Genomic DNA, 24794 nt, shown 5'->3' with positions numbered 1-24794 from the left:
TTGTCTAATATTTAAATTGCCTGAATTGTTTGCCGGTTTCAGTTTTCTCCCTGAAATCCTCCTCCCCAGCACCATAAGATTAGGGCTTTTTCAAAAGGATTGTATGTCAAATTGTGCACCAGCATGTCTGTGTCTTCATACTTGCTCTGCTGCAGTAGAGCAGCATACAGTAAGCAGATCTAGTCTGCCAAGACCAAACCTACCAACTTGTCATTTCCATTATAACACAATAAAGTTATTCTTATAGTTGCATGATTTATCTAGATGTGTTATTAGAGTTCCATTTGCCTGAGATCACTAGTGAGGATGCTTTTATTATGCATTTTTTTAATTTAATACAAAGTTTCTCTTTCCATTTGAAGTCAGACGTTTATATACACTTAGGTTGAAGTCATTAAAACTCATTTTTTAACCACTCCATAGATTTCATATTAGCAAACTATAGTTTTGGTAATTTAGGACATCTGTTTTGTGCATGACACAAGTAGATTGTTTCACTTTTAATTTACTATAACACAAATCTAGTGGGTCAGAAGTTTACATACACTAAGTTAACTGTGCCTTGAAACAGCTTGGAAAATTCCAGAAAGCAATTAGCCAATTAGCTTCTAATAGGCTAATTGGAGTCAATTGAAGGTGTACCTGTGGATGTATTTTAAGGCCTACCTTCAAACTCAGTGCGTCTTTGCTTGACATCAAGTGAAAATCAAAAGAAATCAGCCAAAACATCAGAAAAAACTTGTGGACCACCACAATTCTGGTTCATCTTTGGGAGCAATTTCCAAATGCCTGAATGTACCATTTTCATCTGTACAAACAATTGTATGCAAGTATAAACACCATGAGACCACGCAGCCGTCATACCGCTTAGGAAGGAGACGCATTCTGTCTCCTTGAGATGAATGGAGTTTGTTGTGAAAAGTGCAAATCAAACTCAGAACAACATCAAAGTACCTTGTGAAGATGCTTGAGGAAACAGGTAGACAAGTATCTCTATCCACAGTAAAACAAGTTCTATATTGCCATAACCTGAAAGGCGGCTCAGCAAGGAAGAAGCCACTGCTCCAAAACTGCCATTAAAAAGACAGTCTACATTTGGCAAGGACACATGGGTCAAAGATCTCACTTTCTGGAGAAATGTCCTCTGGTGTTGAACTGTTTGGCCATAATGACCATTGTTATGTTATGTAACAGTTAACATTCTTAAAATAAAGTAGTGATACTAACTGACCTAAGACAGGGAACATTTTCTATGATTACTTGTCAAAGATTGTATTTGGCTAAAGTGTATGTAAACTTTTGACTTCAACTGTATGTAATATAACAATATGAGTGAAATGTTTCGGAATAGTTTTTGGGATTCCCTATTTTTGTTTTGAACTTCACAAGTTTCTGCAAAACCTGATGATCCATGTTATACCAGCTTATAGGAATGTAAAAAAAAAATCATATTGTGTGCTTCAATGGAAGCAAGGATAAATGAAGAAGTATCTGAAATATTTTTAATAATGTTTCTATGTTGTAGATTTTTTTTTTAACATCTTAAAACTCTTTAAAAAAATTCTGGGTTGACATAAGAAACAAAATCCCAGATTTTCAATTACTTATAGATCCCACTGTATAGAATATTATATACTATAAATCATAGTTTAGAATAGAATGTTATGAAATTAATAAATTGTTAGATATTTCCAGAAATGTGTTCCTGGATGTTCTGCAAAGGAATCCAGAAGCAGAGAAAAGACTGCCCCCCAAATAGTCTCAGACACAGGGCTGTTGTTTCCATGTGGTTGAGCTGATTTTTTCTCGATGTTTACATTTAAATTTCTGTATCAGGACCCTCTCTCCAAGATTCCATTGAATAGTTAAAAGCTACTGTTAAAATACTTTTTAAATTCAGTAGTTTCAAAACACACAGACACTTTTTCACTAATGGCCTCTAAACACCATCTATATAAGTGCTTTTGTTTGCCAAACCCATAAACACAAATGTGAAAATGTTTATAGCTGTGGTGTATTTTTGTGAATAATGCCACATTCGCCAAGAAAGTTCCGGAAATGGGTGTATGGAAAGGGTACACACAGTTTTTATTATGCCCAAGCATTCTTCTCAATTGGTTTCATATGTGTGCCTGCTTCTCATTGAAAATGAGTGGGAACTTGTGGGGCAACTTTTTTACTCAAAACGCCCTCTTTGTGAGCAAAGCTCTTAATTAGAGGAATCAAGAGTCTAAGCCTGCATACAGTCTCTCTGCCAGTGTTAGTGCCTCACAATATGTGGAAAATCGCAAGTACACTCCTGCTGGCATGCTGCCTCCATGCAGCTCTCGCTCAGACCCAGGGTCACAAAGACATAGTAGATCACAGGAGGAGCATTTGGGAAGACCCGATCCAGTTTGTTACCAAAGGCACCAAAGATGAATGCTACATCAGTGTGGCGGGACAAGGCAATCTGACTAAGCTTCGCATCTCATGCCACGGGCAGGAGCGTTCTTACTGGTGCGAGTACCATGGCAACCCTCATGTCTGCCGCTCCTACAACAATAATCCACAACATTATTTCACACAGATCATGTGGAATCTCCGCAAGTTGCAGAATGCCTGTCTGGGCCAGCGTGTCATTAAGCCTCTCATGTGCAAGAGAGCTTCCGACGAGGCCCAGATGGTCCTCACAATCTCATCTTCACCTGACATTATGCCAAAGGACAGGCCTTCCAGACCGACCTCTGCCAGACCTGAGCAGGTAAAACCACAACAAAGCAGACGAGAGCAGAGACCAAAGCCAACTAAACCAGTGCAAACACAGCTCCAAGAACTGAGACTCCAAATGCCAAGAACTCCTCAGGACAAGTCGAATCAGCCCAAAGCAGTCAAATCCACCACAACAAGGAAAATACTGATATCAAGGACAACAGTGCCGAAACCAACCCAGTCAGTACCTCTGAGTGAATCCAAGAAACTTGCTCAGGATTACTGCTGGCGCTCCTTTCAGGGTGTGTGTTCATTTGTCATTGGATGGTTCAAAAACTAAGAAAAAGGTAGGACTTTTATTTTGAATACCCCAAATCCATAATGTTTATTGTGAAGGCGAAAATTGTATCTAACTAGTGAATATCCTCTCTGTATACTTCTGCCGTCATTCACATTTTCCAAGACAACAAACCCCAATGAAGATGACTCCATGTGTCTGACAATGTGCAGAGTTGAGCTGACGGAGACAAATGGAAGACACAAATGTGTGTGTTCTTGAAATCGAAAAGACTGCCGGGTCAGCGGTATATTGTTATGTATTTAAAATAGACAGAATCTGTGTTTTTGTGAATTCTTTGGACATAACGTGATTACATGTGTAGCATGTTTGAACATGTTTTGTCCTCAATTAACTACAGTATATGATGAGGTATTGCATCTTATCATGTGTACTGAACATTATGTGTGTAGAATAATCTGTATTAATCCTTTTTTAATTAATACTATATTATGTATTTATGGGTGCTGCTGACCAATTATGGGTTAACACTTTTGAAAGCTGCAGAATTTTTTGAAAACAAATAAAGTTCTACAGAAGGTATGTTCAGATTGCAGTCAGGGCCGTAAGCAAGGAACTCAAGGCCCCCTGCCTGTATATTGCTCTGGGCCACTTAGCTACAAAATAAATACAGTTTTTAATTGTTTGGGTAACCGCTGGACCATAGAATCATTACCACTTTTCACCCCACTAGTTACGGCCCTGATTGCAATATCAGTGAGTGTGGATAAACAATGTACATGGAGATTTCACTGTGTCTGCTGCAATTTAGAGTTGAGTATATAATGTTAACAGGTCATATTTGAAATGTATTAATGTAGACGTGTTGTGAATACATTTGAGCTCCTTTCACCTTTACATTCTGTGTTCATTTCCAAAAGAGTGACAGAGATTGCATTAGAAAGGCTTGGAAGTTTGTCTCTATTAGGGTTTTAGAAATGTATTGCATAATCATAGATTAAGATTACCAGTTACAATTATTGTTCTATGTTAGCTATATTATGTATTTATGCATCCGATGGGTCATTGTCATGAAAGCAGAAAATGTCCTGGTCATATTAAAACTAACTAACTAACTAAACTTATTTTATTTATTTATGTATTTATTATTAATGCACTGTGACATTTTAGGACTCTTAAGCACATTTTACCCACCAATTTTTATTACCAAAACACATCCAAAGTTTTTAATGGGAATTCTCATTACTTAAACGTCTTTGTGGCCTTTATGACCCTTGAAACTGCCAAAAAGGCTTTTTCCATGATAGACGGCCATATTGATAACAGGCCGTTGAGAATCACATTTTACAGAAGCATGGGGAAGACATCTGAAGATGACAACAAAGATAGCTCTGAGACGCCCTATCGCATCATTGAGAAGATATGGGGAGTGCCTAAAACACTGCAGGACACCTCTGAAATGGCATTTGAAGACATCTCTGTCATGACATTGCCGAGCAGCTCTGACATGTTAGTACCTGACCCTGAAATGCCACTGTCTCACCTGCCCCCAAACCAGCCATCTCTCCCTGCAATTTCTCACTGTGAGCATTTCCAGGATATAGAGGAGTCCACATCATTGACTCCCAATCAGACCCCTGCTCCCAGTCAACTGTTTACTCTAGGAGCCCTAGGCCTACCATACTTGCCAGCACTCCAGAAGATGGCCTCCTTGTGTGTGCCAGCTTGTACCCAGCACACCATTTGTAACAGATCCACAGTAGGACCGCCACTGCAGTCAGCAGTCATCATTCTGGGGGCCTTTGCTCAGAGACACTTTGGAAACCTATGTGAAAACAGTGGTGAAGTGCCTGGCAACTTGTCTCATCATCTGTCTCTTTTTTTTTTTTTTTTTTTGTGCAAAAAAAGTTTTGGTGCAGATGGATGGATGGATGGATTGATTTGACAGACTCACTATTTACTTAAATTATGGTTAAAAAAAATAAAAAACTTAAGAATTTTGTGTTCCACAAAAGAGAGACAGTTTTGCAGCTTTGAAGTGACTTGAGGGTTAAGTAAATAATGACAGATTTTTCATTTTTGAGTGAACTCTTCCTTTAATATACTTACAACTCTAATACTTAAGTTTGTGTGGCCCTGCGTCCTACTGCATGGACTGTGTGTTTTGTCTTTGCTTTACGCTATGCATAAAATAATTTCAATAAAACTGACTGATCTCAGTTCAGGACACTCTGGGCTGTAAGTAAAGGGTTAAAATTGTTTTGTCACAGCATGTGACAAAACAATATGGTGCCAATCACAGTGGAGCTCTCTTTAGTGTGAAGAAGATGTCTAATGGTTCATAAACAAAGAAATGAAAGTGTTCCAAGTGTGATTGAATCTCAAGTAACAGCTTCCCACCTTTGAATCAGTGTAGTCACGATCATCTTTCTGTATTTTCCTCTTTGCCTTGGGAGATTTGAAATGTATTCTTAGTGGGTTTCTAAATACAAGTGATTGTAATTAACATTCTTTGAGTCAATATTAATGCATGCAGAGTGAATCAGGGTTTACCTTTGGGGGCCATTGGACCAGGATCACACTAAACAAAGCATGCTATGACAATTAAACATACAAGGGGTTAAAAAGTCTGAATACACATTAAAAATTAAGGAGTCTGAATCTAATTTAAAACTGGAAATAAAGTTTAAGCGTTTATTACACATTATTATATAAAACGAATAAGAAATATTTAAGATTCTGCACTATTTCTAGGAATTGTTTTGACACTGCATGGGCATTACTGAATAAATTGCACTATCCATCTAAATTTTTCAACTCAACTGTTAGCTCAAATCGTTAAGCTGATAGTATAATGCATAATGAAAAAAACAGATGCATGGACACTGATCTAAAACTACTAAGTAAACCTTAAAACTTCTGACATTGTTCATACTGGCAGGAAAGTTCCAGTTTTATCATTTTAGTTATATTGAATCTGAACAGCTAAAACTGCATGAAATTTTACAAACCAGATTCAAAACACATTCATATATATCAATCCAGGATTACCATTATTTCAACTGGAATTAGTTTTTCTTCCACCGTCGTGTTGCGGTCACCAGGGATATGAGTGGTGAGCAGCGACCGGAGTCGCAGCTGACTCCAAAGGAGGAGATGGCGGGCGAGTTTTGACATGTGACGGGAGCGTACGCCGCCTTGGCGATTTATGTACGCTACCGTGGGGGTGCTGTCTGAACGGATCAAGATGGGCTTGCCCTGAATCAGCGGGAGAAACCTCTGCAGGGCAAGGAGTTCAGCCAACAACTCAAGGCAGTTGACGTGCCAACGCAGGGGGGACCCCATCCAGAACACGGCGCCCCAACCCAGTTGAGAGGCGTCTGTGGTGACCACGACACGTCTGGACACCTGCTGTAGGGGGACTCCTGTCCACAGAAAACAGAGGTCTGTCCATGGGTTGAAAGTCTGATGGCAGGAAGGGGTGATAAACACACGGTATGTGCCGCGGCGCAATGCCCATCTCGGGACTCGAGTCTGAAGCCTGTGCTGGAGTGGTCTCATATGCATCAACCTGAGCGGCCCGACCACGGCCGAGGATGCCATATGCCCCAGGAGCCTCTGGAACTGTTTGAGAGGAACTGCTGTGCCTGACTTGAAGCGCTCGGCTGTGAGGCGTGCTGACATTGAGTCTAACTCCAAACCGAGAAAAAAGATGCTCAGAACCGGAGAGAGCTTGCTTCTTTCTCAGTTGACCTGAAGCCCTAAGCGGCTGAGGTGGTCCCTGTGGGCGCATAGTAACACTCGAGAGTGCGCTAGAATGAGCCAGTCGTCGAGGTAGTGGAGTATGTGGATGCCCACTTCCCGTAGTGGAGCAAGGTCTGCCTCTGCGACCTTGGTGAAGACGCGAGGGGACAGGGACAGGCCGATGGAGAGGACCTTGTACTGATACGCCTGGCCGTTGAACGCAAACCATACGTAAGAAGGGTCGGTGTCGAGGCAGAATGGAGACGTTGAAGTACGCGTCCTTAAGGTCTACCACCGCGAACCAATCTTGATGCCGAACGCAGGTTAGAATTCGCCTCTCCGTGAGCATTCTGAACGGGAGTCTGTGTAAATTCCGGTTGAGAACTCACAAGTCCAAGATTGGCCGCAACCCACCACCTTTTTTGGGTACGATGAAGTAAGGACTGTAGAAACCCTTCTTCATCTCGGCTGGAGGGACAGGCTCTATCGCGTCCCTGAGTAGCAGAGTGGACATCTCTGCTCGTAAGGTGCTGGCGTTTTGCTGCACATTGGCGTGGAGCGAATACCACTGCAACGAGGCGGGAGCCTGGCGAATTGAATCGCGTAGCCGAGTCGGATGGTCCTGGCCAGCCATCGCAATGGGCTGGAAAGTGCAAGCCATGCGTCTAAGCTCCGTGCAAGGGGCACTAACGGGACAATCGTTTGGACATACCGGGTGGGCCCTCGCGGCGGGTGGGGGCAGGTTATAGTGCGTCGGGAGGCAAAGGTGCGTACTGAGGCTTGAGTGCTGAGAAAAAAACTCAAAAGCACTTTCCTTGCTCCACGCACCCGGAAGGAGCATCTGGGGAGCCAGGACTGCAAGGTTTTGGTGCCGGGGTGCCGTGAGAACTCAATTCCTGAAGCGAGGGAATTTCTCTTTGACAATTGGGGTACCGCAGCCCGAAGGGAGGTGTGATGAAGGAAAATGGAGAACTGAGGATTCTCCTCCCGGCCCTCCACCAGGGGACAGCGTGGTCTTGCTACCAGCTCCGGAGCAAACGTCTGGCTTCCTGGGTGCACCGCCTCAGGAATGCTTAGGGGTTTTAGGGGCCCTAGAGGGGGTCCTGGAGACGGGGGGGCATACGCCACCTGTGGGGCACTCAACGCTGGGGCTGAGAGCTGTGCCCAGTTTGAGGGGAGCTGGCATTGTCTTTTTCGCATGGGGACACCCACGGCGAACAGACGTGGGATGGCCTGCGCTACGGCGGCATGGTGGGATGTGGGAGATGGCCTCTGTCTGTTTCTTCACCGCCAAGAACTGCTGGGTGAAGTCGTCGACGGTGTTGCCGAAGAGACCGAACTGGAAGATGGGGGCGTTGAGGAAGCGGGCTTTGTCAACGTTGCGCATCTCAACCAAGTTCAGCCATAGATGGCGTTCCTGGACCACGAGGGTGGCCATCGCCCGCCCGAGTGCTTGCGCTGTGACCTTCGTAGCTCTGAGAGCGAGGTCGGTGGCAGAGCGCAGTTCCTGCAGCACGTCAGGATCGGGACTACCCAGTTACAGATCTTTGAGTGCCTTGGCTTGGTGTACTTGCAGGAGAGCCATGGCATGCAAGGCGGAGGCGGCCTGTCCAGTGGTGCTGTAGGCGTTCGCAGTCAGTGACGACGTTGTCCTACAGGCCTTGGAGGGGAGTACCAGATGGTCCCACCAGGTGGCGACGTTCTCGGGACACAGGTGGATCGCAACTGCTCTGTCCTCCTGAGGGACCTCCGTGTACCCGTGGGCCGCGGCATGCATGTCCAGGAAGAAAGGTACCTGGGGGGCGTGGCTATGAGCAGCGCCCTGGCCCGCGGAACCGATCGAGTAGCCACGAGGGGGGGACGGAGGTTTCCAGTCCACCTCACGCTCACGGCGGCTTGGGAAAGCATAGCAGACATCTGTGCGTCAGGCTCAAACTGGGCTAGGCTCAAACTGCAGCGGCGAAATCGTCATCCAATTCCTGGGGCTCAAAGGAGAATGCCGGCTGGCCGAGAAGCGAGCCGCACTAATCCCGAGCTCGTACGGAAGCAAGCAAGCGTGCTGGGGGGTGGGTGGTTCGTGGGGTTTTACCCGGCAAAACCGAGCCCGTCGTCATCCCCAAATCGCCTTCAACGCCAGCCAGGATCGTGCTCAATCCTGTGGGAAGAAGGAACGACACAGGGGCTGGCTGAAGTGGCTTTCTCTTGTGAGAAAAGACAGCTATGACCGCAATGTTGCCATGACTATGTTCTCGCATTGAGAACATAAACCATTTATAAAACACTGTCTGCGTGTGTTCGCAGCCCAGGCACACTTTTCACACTTTTATGACCGCCAGAAGTGGAGAAATCGACCGCATCCAAGAACTACACAGCGGCGGAAGGGCATCTTTAAAAAGACGCATCCTGAAAAGGACGTTCAACGCTCGCTTGTGTATGTTGCTCTTTTACCAGAATCAAACTCTTTTAGAGGAAAATAAACTCTTTCAGAGAAGTCAACTCTTTTATAAGAGAAGTGCTGTCGAAAGGAGAAAGGACAGCGTGCAGAAAGGAGAAAGCCACTGGAATGTGCCGTCAGATCCAACAGCAAGCTCTCTTGCAGAGGTGGGTGAAGCAGTCATGTGTCACATGGCTTGCTGATCACACAACTGTTCAGTTCTGAAGAAAAAATCTCTCTGGCATTCGCTCGCCCGTTCCCTTTATACCCGTATGAGCGAGGCATGCAAATTTTGTCTGCCAACTTGACATTGGCCTTTTCTCAAGTTCAAGTTCAGAGGTACGCGAGGCTCTCAGAAGAGACCCCTTGTGTCACTACAATCAACACAACGTCGAGTGAGTGACAGAAGGGGAACTTTTTAGTTGAAACAAAAATACTAGTGGAAGATAAAAATAAATTAAGAACATCCAGTATACAGTAGAAGAGGCTGTTTCATTAGGTAAAGTGTCTAATACCACCTCCTAGATAAGATAATCACAAGTGTGATCTCTGTAATATCTCAATTGTTTCTCCTAGACCAAAAGACCTCCTAGACTTTTGCTGAAGTCTCCTGCCTCAGATTTTCAAATGTTCAGATGCAGAGAAAACAGAGTAAGAAAATCTGATAATCCACATTTGGCTGTACAACAGAAAAACTTAAAAGCCACTTTTCCCTTTTCAGTGTTGCCGTTCCTGCGATTGGCTTTGCATGGAGTAGGATGCAACCTGACAAGTCCAGACTTCTCAAAGCTGAATATCTCAGTGCTCTTAGAGTAGTGTACTAGTGCCTGTATTCCAACACCTCACAAATACAATTGAACAGAGACACACTTAGGTAGAAAAAGCAGCATGGTGTCTAATGAGGCAAGATTCGTGCACACACCCTAGGAAGTGTGAGATGTGGTTACTGAAGTGAGAATAGCAGTGTTAAATTCCAGTGTGGTATAATGTTGCCCTGGGATGAGCTTGAACAAATCTACAACAGGTATTCACATGAACAATACATTTGCTAGTACGGTTACCAGGTAAATCCTGAAAGAAAGAAAACTGATTTCAGCTATTTGCTTTGAGAGAAACAATGCAATTGGTTCTTCAACCAACTAAGAAATATTGACATTTTAAAGAAGGTGTGGTGTTCTTGCTTACATATATGATGCTGAATTGTCGATTAATATTCTTATGAAATATCACATGCACACTGCTTCAAGTCAAGTCAATTTTATTTGTATTGCGCCTTTCACAACACACATCGTTTCAAAGCAACTTTACAGAAGATCAGCATTAACAGACGATAAAACTGTAATGCTTCAGCTTTCATCTGTCATTGAGATTAATTTAAATACAACTCCCATGTTACCTTGGGATCCTTTCTTTCCTGGTGGGTCCTGCAGGGTGGGGCTTCCTAAATGGTTTCCATGTGGACTAAGCTGGCCTGATTCCACACACTAACATACTGAAATCTGATTGGCTGAAAGAATGACCTTAATAAATTGTATTAAGTTAAAATGTATGAATGAATTGCATTGAATAACAAAATAGTAAACTAAGTGGCATCTGCAAACAAATGATGCAAGAGATTTCCTCTGAAGTAGCGTCATTTTTGCAGTTACTTTTAACTGGCTAGTCACAAGGTCATATTTCAATGTGAACTAATATAACTCCATATACTGCTAAAGTTTAAAGAAAAATTAAAAAAATCTCATGGTGTGTACAAAAGAGTTTTTGGTCTTGATTAAGCAAAATAGTATCAGAAATGAACCTTTTGAGCCCAACAGGAACTTTAACAATAGTTAAAGCAACGTAAGAAGCTAAATGTAAGGTTTATTTTAGGTGACAATAACTGTTTAGATTTCCAACATGCTCAAAGCTACTCACTACTGTATTTTTCACATGACTAATGCACTTTGCATCTAGCGGTGTGGATTTGTAAGCATTTGGAAGGTTTATTTGATGAGATTAATTGTTATGATTTCTAACCACAGAGACAATCTATCATACTCTATGTTGACAATTAAATAAAACTGTTCAAAGGCAAATAATTCACCCAGAGTGAAAAGATACAAGTTATTTTGTTTATTATTATCAATATATTATTACATTATTTTGTTGGATATACTGTGTTTTATATTGTTGTATTTTTATGTTGTTTCTATTGTTTTTTCTTTTTATTCAAGACATTGTTTCAGAAAGTTTATATATTTTCAACACTAGGTTTAGAATCATGTGCCAAGGGTTGAAATCGAATAAACTGAAGGAAAGTTGACAAGTTGTTAAAGCAGTACACTACAAAAGAAATGTATAATTTATTTTATTAGTAAGTATTTTTGTCTTATTTTCTGGTAAAAAAAAATAATAATTCAAAACATCCTTAAAACAAGAAAAAACTACTTGATAAGCAAAATTACATATGATATGAAGTCTTGTTTTCAGAGAAATCTTGTAAAATTTAGCATGGTTTATGCTGAAAATAAGAAACAAATATTTGGTGTGAAAATAGCTTTTTATTATTATTGTTTTCTTCTAAACCCACTGGTAAATAGATTTTTTTTTTTTTTTTTTTTAGGCATAAATGTTACTATTTTTATTATTTAGTTTTTTACAATTTCTCTGAAAACAAAACAAATGATCTTGTGTCATTTTACCTTTCAAGTAAAGTTCTCGTATTACGAATGTTTAGATATTTTTAAGACCAAAATACTCAATAATAAAATTATCTTTTGCAGTGTACTGCTTTCTATTAAAAAATAAATACAATTATGAGCAGATAAAACAAAATAATAAACTGCATGAGACTTTACAAAACATAGAAATTAAAAGTGTCCCATAGCATTTTATTTTATTATTTCAGAATGTCAGCAGGTTTAAAACATGATTTTGAAAGATGTTTACGAGAACAGCTTTTAAGGTGAAAAAGTTTTCTTGACAAACTATACTGACATCTTCTGGCAAAAGTAATATTTTGAGCAGGTGAAACAAAATAATAAACTGCATGAGATTTTACAGAACATGTACATTTTATATGATCCATCAGATTTTATTTTAACATTTTCACACAGTTTTAAAACAATTCATCAAAATAAACAATTCATTAACCTGTCTGAAACCACAAATTCATAACAGCAAACCAAGCCTGTATACCTACTGTATAACCTCCAATTCTCAATCACTAAAACTACTTATTCATAAAACACAGGATATAAAAGATAAACACCATCTAAGAAAATGTTCATGAGAATGTGTATAAGTTGAAGTTCCGAGTTCAGGTTTTTTATTCATTACAGGCTTTTTAATCATTACCACCACACAGGTAGAGCAGGGCCTTCTGGTAATCTCCATCAGTGTCGTCCTGTAAGTCGGGACAAAAACCATGCTAAGATTTTTCCATATGCATGTGTGTGTGCTTATTTAGCGATAGTTTGAACTAAATTGTCTACAAAAGTGAGCTGAATCTGACAAAACCTCCCTTTGGGGACATCCACGACTGGAAAATGTATTCATAAATAAAGCAAAAACAGTTTTTTGAATTTTCTTTTAATGTTAAGGTTAGGGTGTGGGTTAGCCTATAGTAATTAAAATGAGCTCTATATAAAACCAACAGAAGTCTGGTATTTCCGCATTTAGACAGCCAAGTACCCGTGTGTGCAACTTGCCTGTATGGTGCTGTAGAGTGATTCTCCATACATCTTCTTGTACTGTGCTCTGATGTCCAGCATATCCTGTTCACTCCTGGACACCATGATTCTTATGAGAGTTTCATCATCAGTGCCGGCACGCTGTCAATAAACAACCCATTAATGTGTGAAATCAGTCTTCTCATCTCATTATCATTCAGATCCAACACATTCAATTACTAAACAGGCCACAAGTTGTTTTTATTTTTCCACTTGAATTGACAGCTTTTGACACTCCAAATGAGCAGCAAATGATCCAACTCATATTTGTCAGGGGGCAACAAAAATTGATGAGAATCTCATGGAAATTAGCCTTCATACCCTCATGGACTCTCGGAGGGATTCAGCAAAATAAGCCGGCATGCATTTTGCACACTTCACTAAATAGAGGAAGAAAGAGAGAAATTTCACTTTATTAATTTTAATGATAAGAGTGATAATTCAGTCTGTCTAAATAACTCATTTTATCTACATATTCTCAAGTAAAAATGAGTTATCGTGCAAGCTCTAAAACCCAAATCAGGGGTTTCATTTCATACCCACAGCCAGGAGCAGTGCTTCCAGGTTGCCAGTGCACTCATCTTTTATGCTCTCCTCAATGTCACAGCCGGCGATCTTTTTGTAGGCTTCAAACACTGAAACAGGGACACCAAATCCATTACGATGGCCCTTCAAGGCCATTCTGAGTGCACCAAAAAGCTTTGAACACACATCCACACAAACAGACACCTTTTTTAAGATGTTCTGTGCTCCTGTTGCCAAGTATGTTGATGAACTTGTCCTCGTCCGTGCCAAATTTCTCCTCTCCAGCAGCAAACAGCTCCTGAAACACAATCAACAAACAAACACTTCAAAAGTTCGCAACTTAAACCTGAGGATCTGGTTACGTCTTTTCCATGTTTCCATTAACATATATGAGCGAGTGCAGTTTTACAAAAAGTAAAGATGATAATCAAATGAGTTGGACAGATTCAGTCTAACAATTATCACTGAAGTTGTGAAATATACAAAATTAGATGTTTGGCAAAATGTCAGAGCTCACAGATCTCATTTGTGATTTCACATTACCGATCGCAATGCAACGCATTTAAAAATGTGACCGTAAATGAAATTTGAGAGCTACGACAGAGGGGAAGATTATCAAAGAATAACGTCTTAAATTTTGGTCTGTTTTTCCGTTCAGAAGACAACATGGAAGTGTGTAAATGATGATAACATTTTCATTTTTGGGTGAACTATCACTTAAAGACATTGAAATAGTATAGAAAGGTGTGTAGTCATCTAAAAGTGTGACTGTTTGAACTTCACCTTAGCATCTTTCTCCACTTTGCTCTCATCCACTCCCTCCTCCCTGTTTGCCTGAGTGTAGTAAGAGAAGCATAACAAAGGTCAGTGCATCAGAGAGACGACAGCTCTCATCCATCACCTCATTTCCTGAGACAGGGCGTGGAATGTTCCCCAACCTGATAAACGACGATATTGAATTACACCCTGAAAATCACTTAATCTTCTCCACAACATAAACTCAAGACCTGTTTTAATTACTTAAGGATGACTTCACCAGTGCTCATGTTATCACTCCAAGAAGACGCTGCTCTGTTTCATCAGTCTGCCACTATTCTTTTCACACATCTTTACACTATTAATTCCTCTCCCATCTCTGGCTCTACTCAACAGTAGGGGTGGATGATATGACCAAAATTATATTATATGAATATATTCAATTTAAATATATAGGGTTGATTGTTAATAAAACTAACAGATTTCAATTAGTTTCTTTTTATATAAAGACTATCAATAATAAACAAATTATTATATGTTAAAAACTAAAATCATAATCTAGACAAAGAGTAAAATAAACAAACCATTTCAATATTTACTGTGTAAAATTATTTCTATAAATAATATATATATATATATATATATATATATATATATATATATATATATATATATATATATATATACTGTACATATAGTTTATATAGTAAATTACCATGTAATTTTGTAATATAGATTTAACATATTTATTTTTGATGGAAATTCAATAAAAAAAATAGTTTATGTATATTAAATTACAATGTGGTTGATAATACAGTGAACTACATACAATATAATTTCTTTATTATCTATTTATTCTCTTTTTAGAACTTGTAAAGTGGTTAGTTCCGACTTGTGATCGCAAATCAGTTGAATTCAAAATGAACACGGTAAGTTTCAACATAACACAATCCTCCATCTTTCTTTGTCGCTTTCACATGTAAATAACATTAAGCTGTCCTCCTCACTGATAACCAAATGCAGGGTCAGAAATTAACTTTTCCATTAAGGGGCAATATTTGCCCTCCGGCTTTGATTTTCAGAGGCACTTTATACCTATTATAGGGCTTTTTATCGCCAAAACAAAAACATGAGGTGTCATCCTCTAATGTCAAATACTTAGATTTAATCAAACAATTAAAATAAATTCTCAATATGAATAACCAGATTGAGAATGTTTTACCTCTTACCAATAAAATTCAATCAATATCATCATATACTTTTATACTATAGCAATAATATGTATAATTAGGCCTTAATAGAGGAATTCATTTTGGGGCATTTTTGTCATTTTCATTGGTGTTTTTGTCCTGAGCCCTCCTTAATTTCTGACCTTGAGCGCATGGATATATCTACCATAGTATAGCGAGGTTGACACATTTATTTTTGCATGGTGTAAACCATCATTCCGCCCAGCCCACTTTACACACAACATTTTAGTCTACTTGTCTTTCTCTCCTGGTTCTCCTTTCTTTTCCAATTACATAAAAACTGAGAAGCCATTACTTTTATTACCTGTATGAGTATCACCAGCAACCTCTGGTAATGTCCTGTCGTGTCACCTATGATGTCTTTCTCCAGCTTGCCTCCATGTTCTAGCTCAAGACACATGAAACGGGGTCTATTGATTATTCACATTTAACGTGGCAATTGCTGCTTAATGGTCTCAACTGACTCTAACAGGAGGGAATCGGCTTTAAGAGTATGCCTTGCAGAAGACAAAGTGTGTCCTCTCCCCTCTCAAATATCTTGCTCAGATGGCTTTCATGCATTGCCCAACCTTTACTGTATTCCATATGGCCTGTTGCATTAGGACAATGAGGCAGCTTTGGTGAAGGGAAACCCATAACTAACAATAGACAATAAAGCTGTCTGGTGTTCAGTGTACCAAAAGATTGATCCGTCCTATTTCACATAAATTATTTGGAATGTCCAAAGAATAACTGTAAAAGTCTGTATTGGCTTGGGTGTGGTCATTCATCAACCTTACATTTGAATTCATTGGATTTAGGAAGCCCAAGATTGTGCCTGCAGAGTGGATATTACCTTTCTTGTAAGCCTTGACGATATCTTTTATTTCATCACATGTCCCGGAGGCCAGAATCTCAATTAAAACTTTGTCCTCTGTACCTGCTCCCTGTAAGACAATAAAAAATCAAAGAGATGCACAATCTAAGAGAAGATTGGCTCTAGTTTATCATAAGGCATTTGCTAATTTCTCATTCTTTTTTCGTTCTTTTTTTATTTCTTTTTTTACATTAAACTTTTAATTAAAGATGAAATTGGTTAATTTTACCTTGATGGCCTTATGAAGTTCGTTTGCATAATAAATTGTGAGTGGAGACAGAAGGGCCACAATGAGATCCTCCAACTTCCCTCCGAGTTCTGACCGTAAGTCTTTCACTAGATCCTGTACAAAGCAAGGTAGAAAGGGGTGAAGAGAGAGAGAGAGAACATAAACAAAGAAAGAGAAGAAAATAAAATGCATATTACAGTGCAGATGTAAATCTCATTAGCATTTTAACACTGCACTGAATGCACATGCCAGTAGTGAATTATGTCAACATCGATATGTTGATGCTCATATGTGCCAAATAACAGTGCAGGCAGAATTAATAATCTAGACATAGTGCTGTTGATGCACAGTAGTAATTCTCAGCGATTCAATGGGAAAAAATAATGTGATCTCCACCTGACAATTCATGGAGATTCTCTCCTGTTTGGTTATATAACTCAGGAAAGTGAATTTTCATCCAATATTCAGTGTGTTTGCAGTTTGTAGCCTTTAAAATACAGTCTAGGAAAGTGCTGACTGGAAATCTACTTCAACACCTGCATATTTTTACTAGAACATTACTTGTAAGTTGACCAACTGGTCTCAAGGGTCATAATTAGTGGATGCATGAAGTCAGTTCCCCTCAGGTTTAGTCAGGTGTCTTAACAGAGTAACCGCAGCTGTAGTTCATCGCATTAAGTATGGACAACTTGCTTTGACAGTTTGTCATCTAATGCAATGAAAGTCATTCATTTTTAAGTGTGTCTTATGTGTCCAAATACTTTTTGACACCACTGTAAATATGATACACTCAACTAAGTGTGCTTACAACAATGATGATATCAATGAGGTTTCAAAATTTCAGAATAAATATTTATAATGAAAAGACATTTTTACTATTTATATAAAAAATAGAATTTTCATGGTGTGACACAATCTAACAATAGAATAATAATAATAATGTAACATGCTTTTTCCTATACCTTGCCATAAGCTTTTTTATAGGCTGCTTTAATTTCTTGTCTCTGGTCATTCGAGCGAGCTGTCAGTAACATGAGGATGGTATCTTCATCAGTGCCTGAGGACACAGAGCATCAACATGTTGCAGAAGATTATTATAAAAAAATTACCAATTGACCAGTTAAGAGTCATTGTATTTCCTCAATGCGTAACCTCTGTGGTCAGAGGTATATCACCTTGATTGCTCATCATCAATACACGAAGTGTAAGCTATTTGTTTACATTCATTCAAACTGACCATTCAAAATCCACTGGGGAAAACACTTAGATCTTGAAAAAGAACCCCTCAAAGGATTATTATTAATCTGTATTTAGCTATTGGGATTGTTTAGGGTTGAAAAGCACATATTAGAATATAAAGGATGAGTATTTCCTCACATACTTGTTAAAAGGATGGATAGTTAAAAAAAGAGAGAGGGATGGAAAAGGATGAAGAGAATTAAAGAACACAGTATGTGCCTCATTCTGATGAGCTACACATGGTGGTCATATGTCTCATTTACATTTACATTTACATTTATGCATTTGGCAGACGCTTTTATCCAAAGCGACTTACAGTGCACTTATTACAGGGACAATTCCCACAGATCAACCTGGAGTTAAGGGCCTTGCTCAAGGGCCCAACAGTGGCATCTTGGTGGTGCTGGGGCTTGAACTCCCAACCTTCTGGTCAGTAACCCTGAGCCTCAACCACTGAGCCACCACTGCCCCCCTATCCCATGTCTCTAGACTGAGATGGGATAGGGTTCACCATTCGGGCTCAGCTTCATGTTTAACTTTAAGTATTGTCCAGACTCCAGCTATATATTATATCTAACAAATCTCCCCTCCGAAAACTCTAATGTAATACAGAGAAACGTATTCATAGCTGTAGAAATAAGATTTTTTTGTTTGACTTACCAATCCCCTTCATGGCCTTGCGTAAAAGTTCTGCATCTTGCTTTGCATTGAAGTGCACGAATGGTTTCACGCTGCCTCTGGTTGCCTGCAGATAATACAAAAGTCAAATTTAAGATACTGCCAAAGAATAAATCAAATTTTCTGGAGGCTAATGTAAAAGGGGTTATTTTCTTCACACCTCAAAGGCATAAGATGGCAGGTGAAAACATATTCACTAAATCTACAGCAAACTTTTAAAACTTGCAGGGCAAAATAGTTCTGACATTGGACCGAAAGCAGGAAACTATCACGTGTTAATGGTATTTGCATGGTTTATTATTATTCTTCACATTACTTCACAGTACTGTGGCATAAAGGAATCTTATAGTTCTCCCAAAAATGAAAATTCTCTCACCACTTACTCACCTTAATGTCATCACAGATGTATATGACTTTCACAAATTAAGATTTTTAAAGAATATTTCAGCTCTGTAGTTCCATACAATGCACGTGAATGGTGACCAAAAATGTGAAGCTCCATAAAGCACATAAAGGCATCATAAAAATAATCCATACAGCTCCAGTGGTTTAATCAAAGTCTTCAGAAGTAATATGATAGGTATGAGTGAAAAAAAGAGCAATATTGAAGTCCTTTTTTTGCAATAAATCTTTCACCAGCCCTCCTACCCGCATTCTCGAGAAGACCAAGTTCTTCTTCTTCTGTTTTTTTAGCGAATCGCATTGTTTGTGCATATCGCCACCTACTGAGAATAAAAGGGAGGGATAAAGGAAAATAATAAATAAATCAAAGTTCTACAACAACCCAGTAGGTGGTGATATGCACAAAGAATGTGAATCGGCAAAAAAAGAAAAAGAAAAAAAAATGACAACGGCATCGTCAACATGCACAGAAGTGCTGGTGAATGTGTAAATTTACAGTTTTAAAAAAAGGACATCAATATTGATCTGTTTCACACCCACACCTATCATACCTTTTCTAAAGACATGGATTAAACCACTGGAGTCTTATAGATTGCTTTTATTCTGCCTTTATGTGCTTTTTGGAGCTTCAAAGTTCTGGCCACCATTCACTTGCATTGTATGGACCTACAGAGCTGAAATATTCTTCTAAAAAATCTTAATTTGTGTTCTGCAAAAGAAAGAAGATCATACACATCTGGGATGGCATGAAGGTGAGTAAATGATGAGAGAATTATAATTTTTGGGTGAACTATCCCTTTAAAGGGAAACATGTCAACCCAAAATAATTATTCTATATAATAATTCAAAACCATAAAAAACATGATGATATATGGGTTTGCACAGATTATTCAGCGCAGGTGTTTGAGAATATGAGCAACACCTACAAACCTCATTATTAAACCTCAAGAATGCAATATCTCCATCCATCTTTATCATGTGAAAATAATGAGTCTAACAGACCTATGACACAAACCAATGATACTGTATTGTTTGAGACAAAATGTGCAATAAACTGTGGAAGACAAATAACTTTTAAAAGGCAAGAGCCAAACAAAACCACAATTCTAGTTAATGTTGTGATTGCAATCTGGTCACCATTTAAGCCCTCTGTAAACATCATATAGACACAGCACCCGTATCCATATACATTAGGTTTAAGATAGACCAGGCTTATGGCTCAGGTTAATGCCATAGCAGGTTGAAGGATGAGATAAGGTTTTAGGTTTTAGGTTTTGGGTTTTGGGTTTATGTTCAGGCTGAAGGTTAGGGATCGGTTAACCTCGAGACTTTTAGTTTAATTCAATACCTAAGGCAGCAGCTTTTCTTTGCGATACTGGTTGTAGACTGAGCATTACAGAGTTATGAACACATTACATTTGCCCTTTATTTCTAAAATAAAGAGATGGGACAACGGATGTGGGATTACATTGTAGAATCAAGTCACCTTTAAAACCACCCTCTGTGCCATGACATTAAACTTTTAAACTTCTAAAAGAAACAACACAACCTGATATGCCATTTGACTGATAATCTTTTAGATCTATTACATTTTATGAGTGCTTGCTTGAATCTGGCAGTAGTGGGCTCACTACATTTGATGCATTTCCTCAGTCTGATCTGATACTGGTTTATCTGCTGTAATCCAATCATCCATCACCTTAACCTCCATAACAACAGTCACCATGCCAACACAGATCTGATAACTTAACCCTTGGATCTTCATTTATGAGGACAGTAAATTGTGGAGAACAGTAACTGGAAAACTGGAGTCAAGGTTTATTGTTTGGTATGATACCAATGACTTCTGAATAAAGTGAAGCTATTTAAATGTTAACGTTTATGATTAATTTAATTTGTTGGCTTGCCATCTGTTGCACTCTCTCAACTGATCAACTGCATAACATTTAATTATTAAAATTATGTTTAATAAAAAATTATGATCTACATAAAAAAAAAAAAAAAATCATCTTATAAATGCAGCCAACATATTTTCTTTTACCGCAGTCAGTGCGCGTCTATACACAAACACACTCTTTCTTTCCAATCCAAGTTTAGAAGTTTGTGTTATTATTATTATTATTATTATTATTATTACAAAATAATAAACATCACAGGGCGGTCTTACCATGTGTTCAGGTGCAGGTGAGTTTCTATGTGAAATTCTGAAAAGACAAAGAATAGACAGTTATTGCCTTATTAGACTAGTAACAGTCGAATTCATCAATGACCCGCTATACACGCCACATATCAAATTGTTCTCAAAAGTTACTTGAATCGATATTTTACTGTAACTCCTCTATCTCAACATAATTCCTGTAATTTACGCATTTATGCTGCTCGGTTTCTTCTCTCTGTATTTATTCAGGACAGACAACGCACCTGTTTATGTATTCCGTCACCTGTGCGCGAGGGGCGCGTGCTCTGGCTGAAAGGACTTCTATCTGACTGTAGGCCACACCCTCTAAACCGCCTGTCAATCATATTGACTGACTTACGCTGTTTACGTCGACGTGAATAGCTAAATGGGCTTTTCGTTCAGTATATCCATATAACCATATCCACAAAACCTTATATTTATCAACATGTGAGGCTATTTAGAGGGGTTATTTCATTTAAATATAGCCTATTATATAATACTTTTATTATTGTAGGTCAAAATAATTCGAATCAGAATGAGCTTCATTGGCAAGTATGCTTGCACACAAGGGATTTGTCTTTGTGACAGAACCTTCCAGTGCACAAACAATACAACAACAAGACAGAGATAATAATAAACAAATATAATAAAAAAAAAGTAAATAGAAAATATAAGTATATATAGAAATACAAATACAAATCTGTTATACACAGATGCAAGGGAATGTAATGGCAGTAGTTAAATATAAATAGAATAAGTTGTTTATTGCATGTAATTAATGCTCAATGGGGCAGTTTTGACTGTTGAAGAGGTGGATAGCCTGAGGGGGAAAACTTTTCTTGTGCCTGACTCTTTTGGTGCCCTGTGCTCTGCAGCGCCGGCCAGAAGGCAACAGTTCAAAAAGGTAGTGGGCTGGGTGAGTGGGATCCAGAGTGATTTTACCAGCCCTTTTCCTCACTCTGAATGTGTACAGTTCTTAAAATGTGGGTCATCCACTTCAGGTCCTATGAGATGGTAGGGCCCAGGAACATGAATGACTCCACTGCTGCCACAGTGCATGTTTAGAATGGTGAGGGGGGTCAGTATTGGGGTGTTCCTTCTAAAGTCCACAATCATCTCCACCGTTTTGAGCATGTTCAGCTCCAAGATTGTTTTGACTGCACTAGACAGCCAGCTGTTCACCATCCCTTCTATATGCAGACTTAATTGTCAAGAAGTGAGGTGCTGACAGTAAACAAGAGAGATTTTTTGGATGGGAGGCTCAGAGCTTTCACACAGATCAGTTTGAAAAATACTATTTTAATGCAAACCTTAATACGTAATCAAACATTTCCAATAATTACACATTAAACCAATAAACCAATCAATCAACAAGCAAACAAAATGCTCATCAAGGATTTATTATATCCTCAAGATATATTTATTCCACATTTTGACAAAGTTTTAGATTCAGATGACGTTTTAGATGAAGTTAAAATTATTTATTTTGCTCATGCTTGTCCTAAGAAGCATGATCAATAGTTCAATAGCATTCATTACACAGCTGGCTACTATCTTCAGGCTGTGATGAAAGTAATAACCAGTGCACTGAGCAGCCCTAGCTCCAATCTCTGATTAATGGGCAATATATTAGATTTATTGGCTGGGTCTTCTTTAAAGAATGATACTTTGTCAGTGGCTTTTAATGAGGTGCTTAGTGACGTAAATTTAGTTTAGTCCTATAAGATTTACACAACCTCAATGCAGCAAAAATAAATCCTGTTTTGATGTGATGTGTAATCTAAACCGGTTCCTTCTTGTGAATTTGGAGGGAAATTACTGTCAGAAAATAAATTACTTTCCAAACAGAGAGCCAGAAATATTAATAGACATTAATAAAATACAGTAAATACTTAAATTTCTGAAGTGCACTTATTCTCTTATACCACTGGATTTAGGCTACACTGTCTGCTTTTGATGTGCACATGTAAATATCCTTCATCAAGTAAAAGATACTTGCTCTTGTTTGTTTTGCTACATTGCATAATTTCATATGCAATGTGGTGTGACTTTAATTTCCTCACTTGTCACAAACACATAAACACACATATCTTACCCTGTGATCAACACTGTAATGAAAGGAACAGTGTTTACTTCATCGGGATTCATGCATGAAGATGTTTTACCGATTACAACATTATGATATCACTAAATGCACACACATATGCAAATACATGTTTAGACAGTTGATCACAAAAATTGCACAGTTCTTAACAAGTGGACTTTTATTATTCATTGGTAAATGATGTACTAAGGAGCGTGACATTGTCATTAACTTTTTATATCTATAGAAAGGAATTCATGGTTTTGTTATGAAAAATGATTTGTCATTTGAGACATATTTTCTATGTGCAAGTTATTGATTTCACTCACTCTTTCAAAAAATAAGAGTATTCATACAAACAGTAAAAAAAATAAAAATAATTCTTAATAGATATTTAATGACTTTTCACAGAATCGTTAAATACTGTGTGTGTGTGTGTGTGTGTGTGTGTGTGTGTGTGTGTGTGTGTGTGTGTGTGATGTGTACATTTTGTTGGGTTTCATTTTGTGAATTAAATGTGTCCACAAGAACAACAAACAAAATAATGTGTCTGTTTTACTTGGATTTCAATATAATATTTTCATAGCTGGAGATCAGGCTGCATATTTTGTCCCTATAAGAGTCTGGAATAGATTATACACCCTCGCATAATTAATTTTGTACCTGCCATGTGGGATTAATAATTTACGCATGCCAGTAAATACAAGTCTCACATTTCCTCTGGAAAGCTGTAATTCTGAATTAAAAAGTCCTCAATACAGTTTTGAAAGTGCATTCTTCTTTCATCACTCCCCACACCTGTCTGGCAGTCACTGGGTTTTTAGTCAGATCTCTCATTGTCCAGCTGTTTAGAAATCACAGAAGTATGCAAAAAAGTTAGTTTTTTTCCTTCAGTTTAAATCATTATCCATGCTGTGTCTCTTTGGTCTCTCCATCAAAACACATAACGTCTGCAAGAACCCATATGTCGCTGATGGGTATAATTGCCCACAGAGTTCCTGAGCTGTTTCAGCATCATCCACAAAAGAAGTCCCATCAGCACCAGCAGGACCGTGAAGAGCCCCACATACACAGTTAGGTTCCAGCCCCATCCTACTGTAAGAGGCAAGGAGGTGGACGCCACCAGGAACCTCCTTGGGGAGGGCATTGATGGCTATAAAATCCCACACTACTGCAGTTCTTTAGACAATTCCCAATTTATGCAGAGTGGTGTAGCATATTTCACCTGATGTAGATTTATCCATGACAGATTTCTTGACTTCAGTCCCTTTTTCATTAAATCCTTTTTTATAATCCATGAGGAATGATGGTGTGTCTCTTTGGTGCTTTACCTTTCCTCTCTGAATCTGCGCCCTCTCCTCCTGCTGTTGAGTAACATCTATACGCCCCTTTATCCACGCCTGTGTGTGTGTGCTCCTGTGTGTGTGTGTGTGTGTGTGTGTGTGTGTGTGTGTTGCACACATTGTGGTAGTGAGCCAATGGTCCCCACGAGGAAAACAGCTTAATAAATAAATAAATTATTATCTTAATGAAAATCTAAAAATGCCAAAAGGTTTGTGTGGGATAGGTTTAGGGCTAGGACTATGAAAAAGTAAACGTAATTAGTTCAATATAAAAACACCATAAGTCAATGATAGAATGATTTTAAAAAGCATGATTAAAGAACCCCAACCATGTGTGTAACCTGGACAACCTGCTGAGGTTGCTTAAAACAGTCACT

General features: G+C 38.9%; 2 protein-coding genes across 2 annotated transcripts; one reads left to right on the top strand and one right to left on the bottom strand.

The window, feature by feature from the left end:
- Positions 1–2235: 2235 nt before the first annotated feature.
- On the top strand, positions 2236–4072 carry LOC127663022 (fibroblast growth factor-binding protein 2-like). Its single transcript, XM_052154415.1, has 2 exons — positions 2236–3038; positions 3155–4072. Exon 1 carries the CDS (start codon positions 2276–2278, stop codon positions 3029–3031), a length of 756 nt encoding a protein of 251 aa, XP_052010375.1. The 5' UTR covers positions 2236–2275; the 3' UTR covers positions 3032–3038; positions 3155–4072.
- An 8420-nt stretch (positions 4073–12492) lies between these two features.
- LOC127663469 (annexin A5-like) lies at positions 12493–19064 on the bottom strand. Its single transcript, XM_052155071.1, has 12 exons — positions 19059–19064; positions 18393–18477; positions 17456–17550; positions 16494–16607; positions 16244–16334; positions 15713–15792; positions 14186–14236; positions 13607–13700; positions 13417–13512; positions 13199–13257; positions 12857–12979; positions 12493–12552 (listed from the first exon to the last, which is right to left on the bottom strand). The coding sequence occupies exons 1-12, from the start codon at positions 19062–19064 to the stop codon at positions 12493–12495; spliced, it is 954 nt and encodes a 317-aa protein (XP_052011031.1).
- Between the last annotated feature and the right edge of the window lie 5730 nt (positions 19065–24794).

Source organism: Xyrauchen texanus, chromosome 23 (assembly GCF_025860055.1).
Source record: "Xyrauchen texanus isolate HMW12.3.18 chromosome 23, RBS_HiC_50CHRs, whole genome shotgun sequence".
Taxonomy (NCBI): domain Eukaryota; kingdom Metazoa; phylum Chordata; class Actinopteri; order Cypriniformes; family Catostomidae; genus Xyrauchen; species Xyrauchen texanus.
This window is presented reverse-complemented; position numbering and strand designations above follow the sequence as displayed.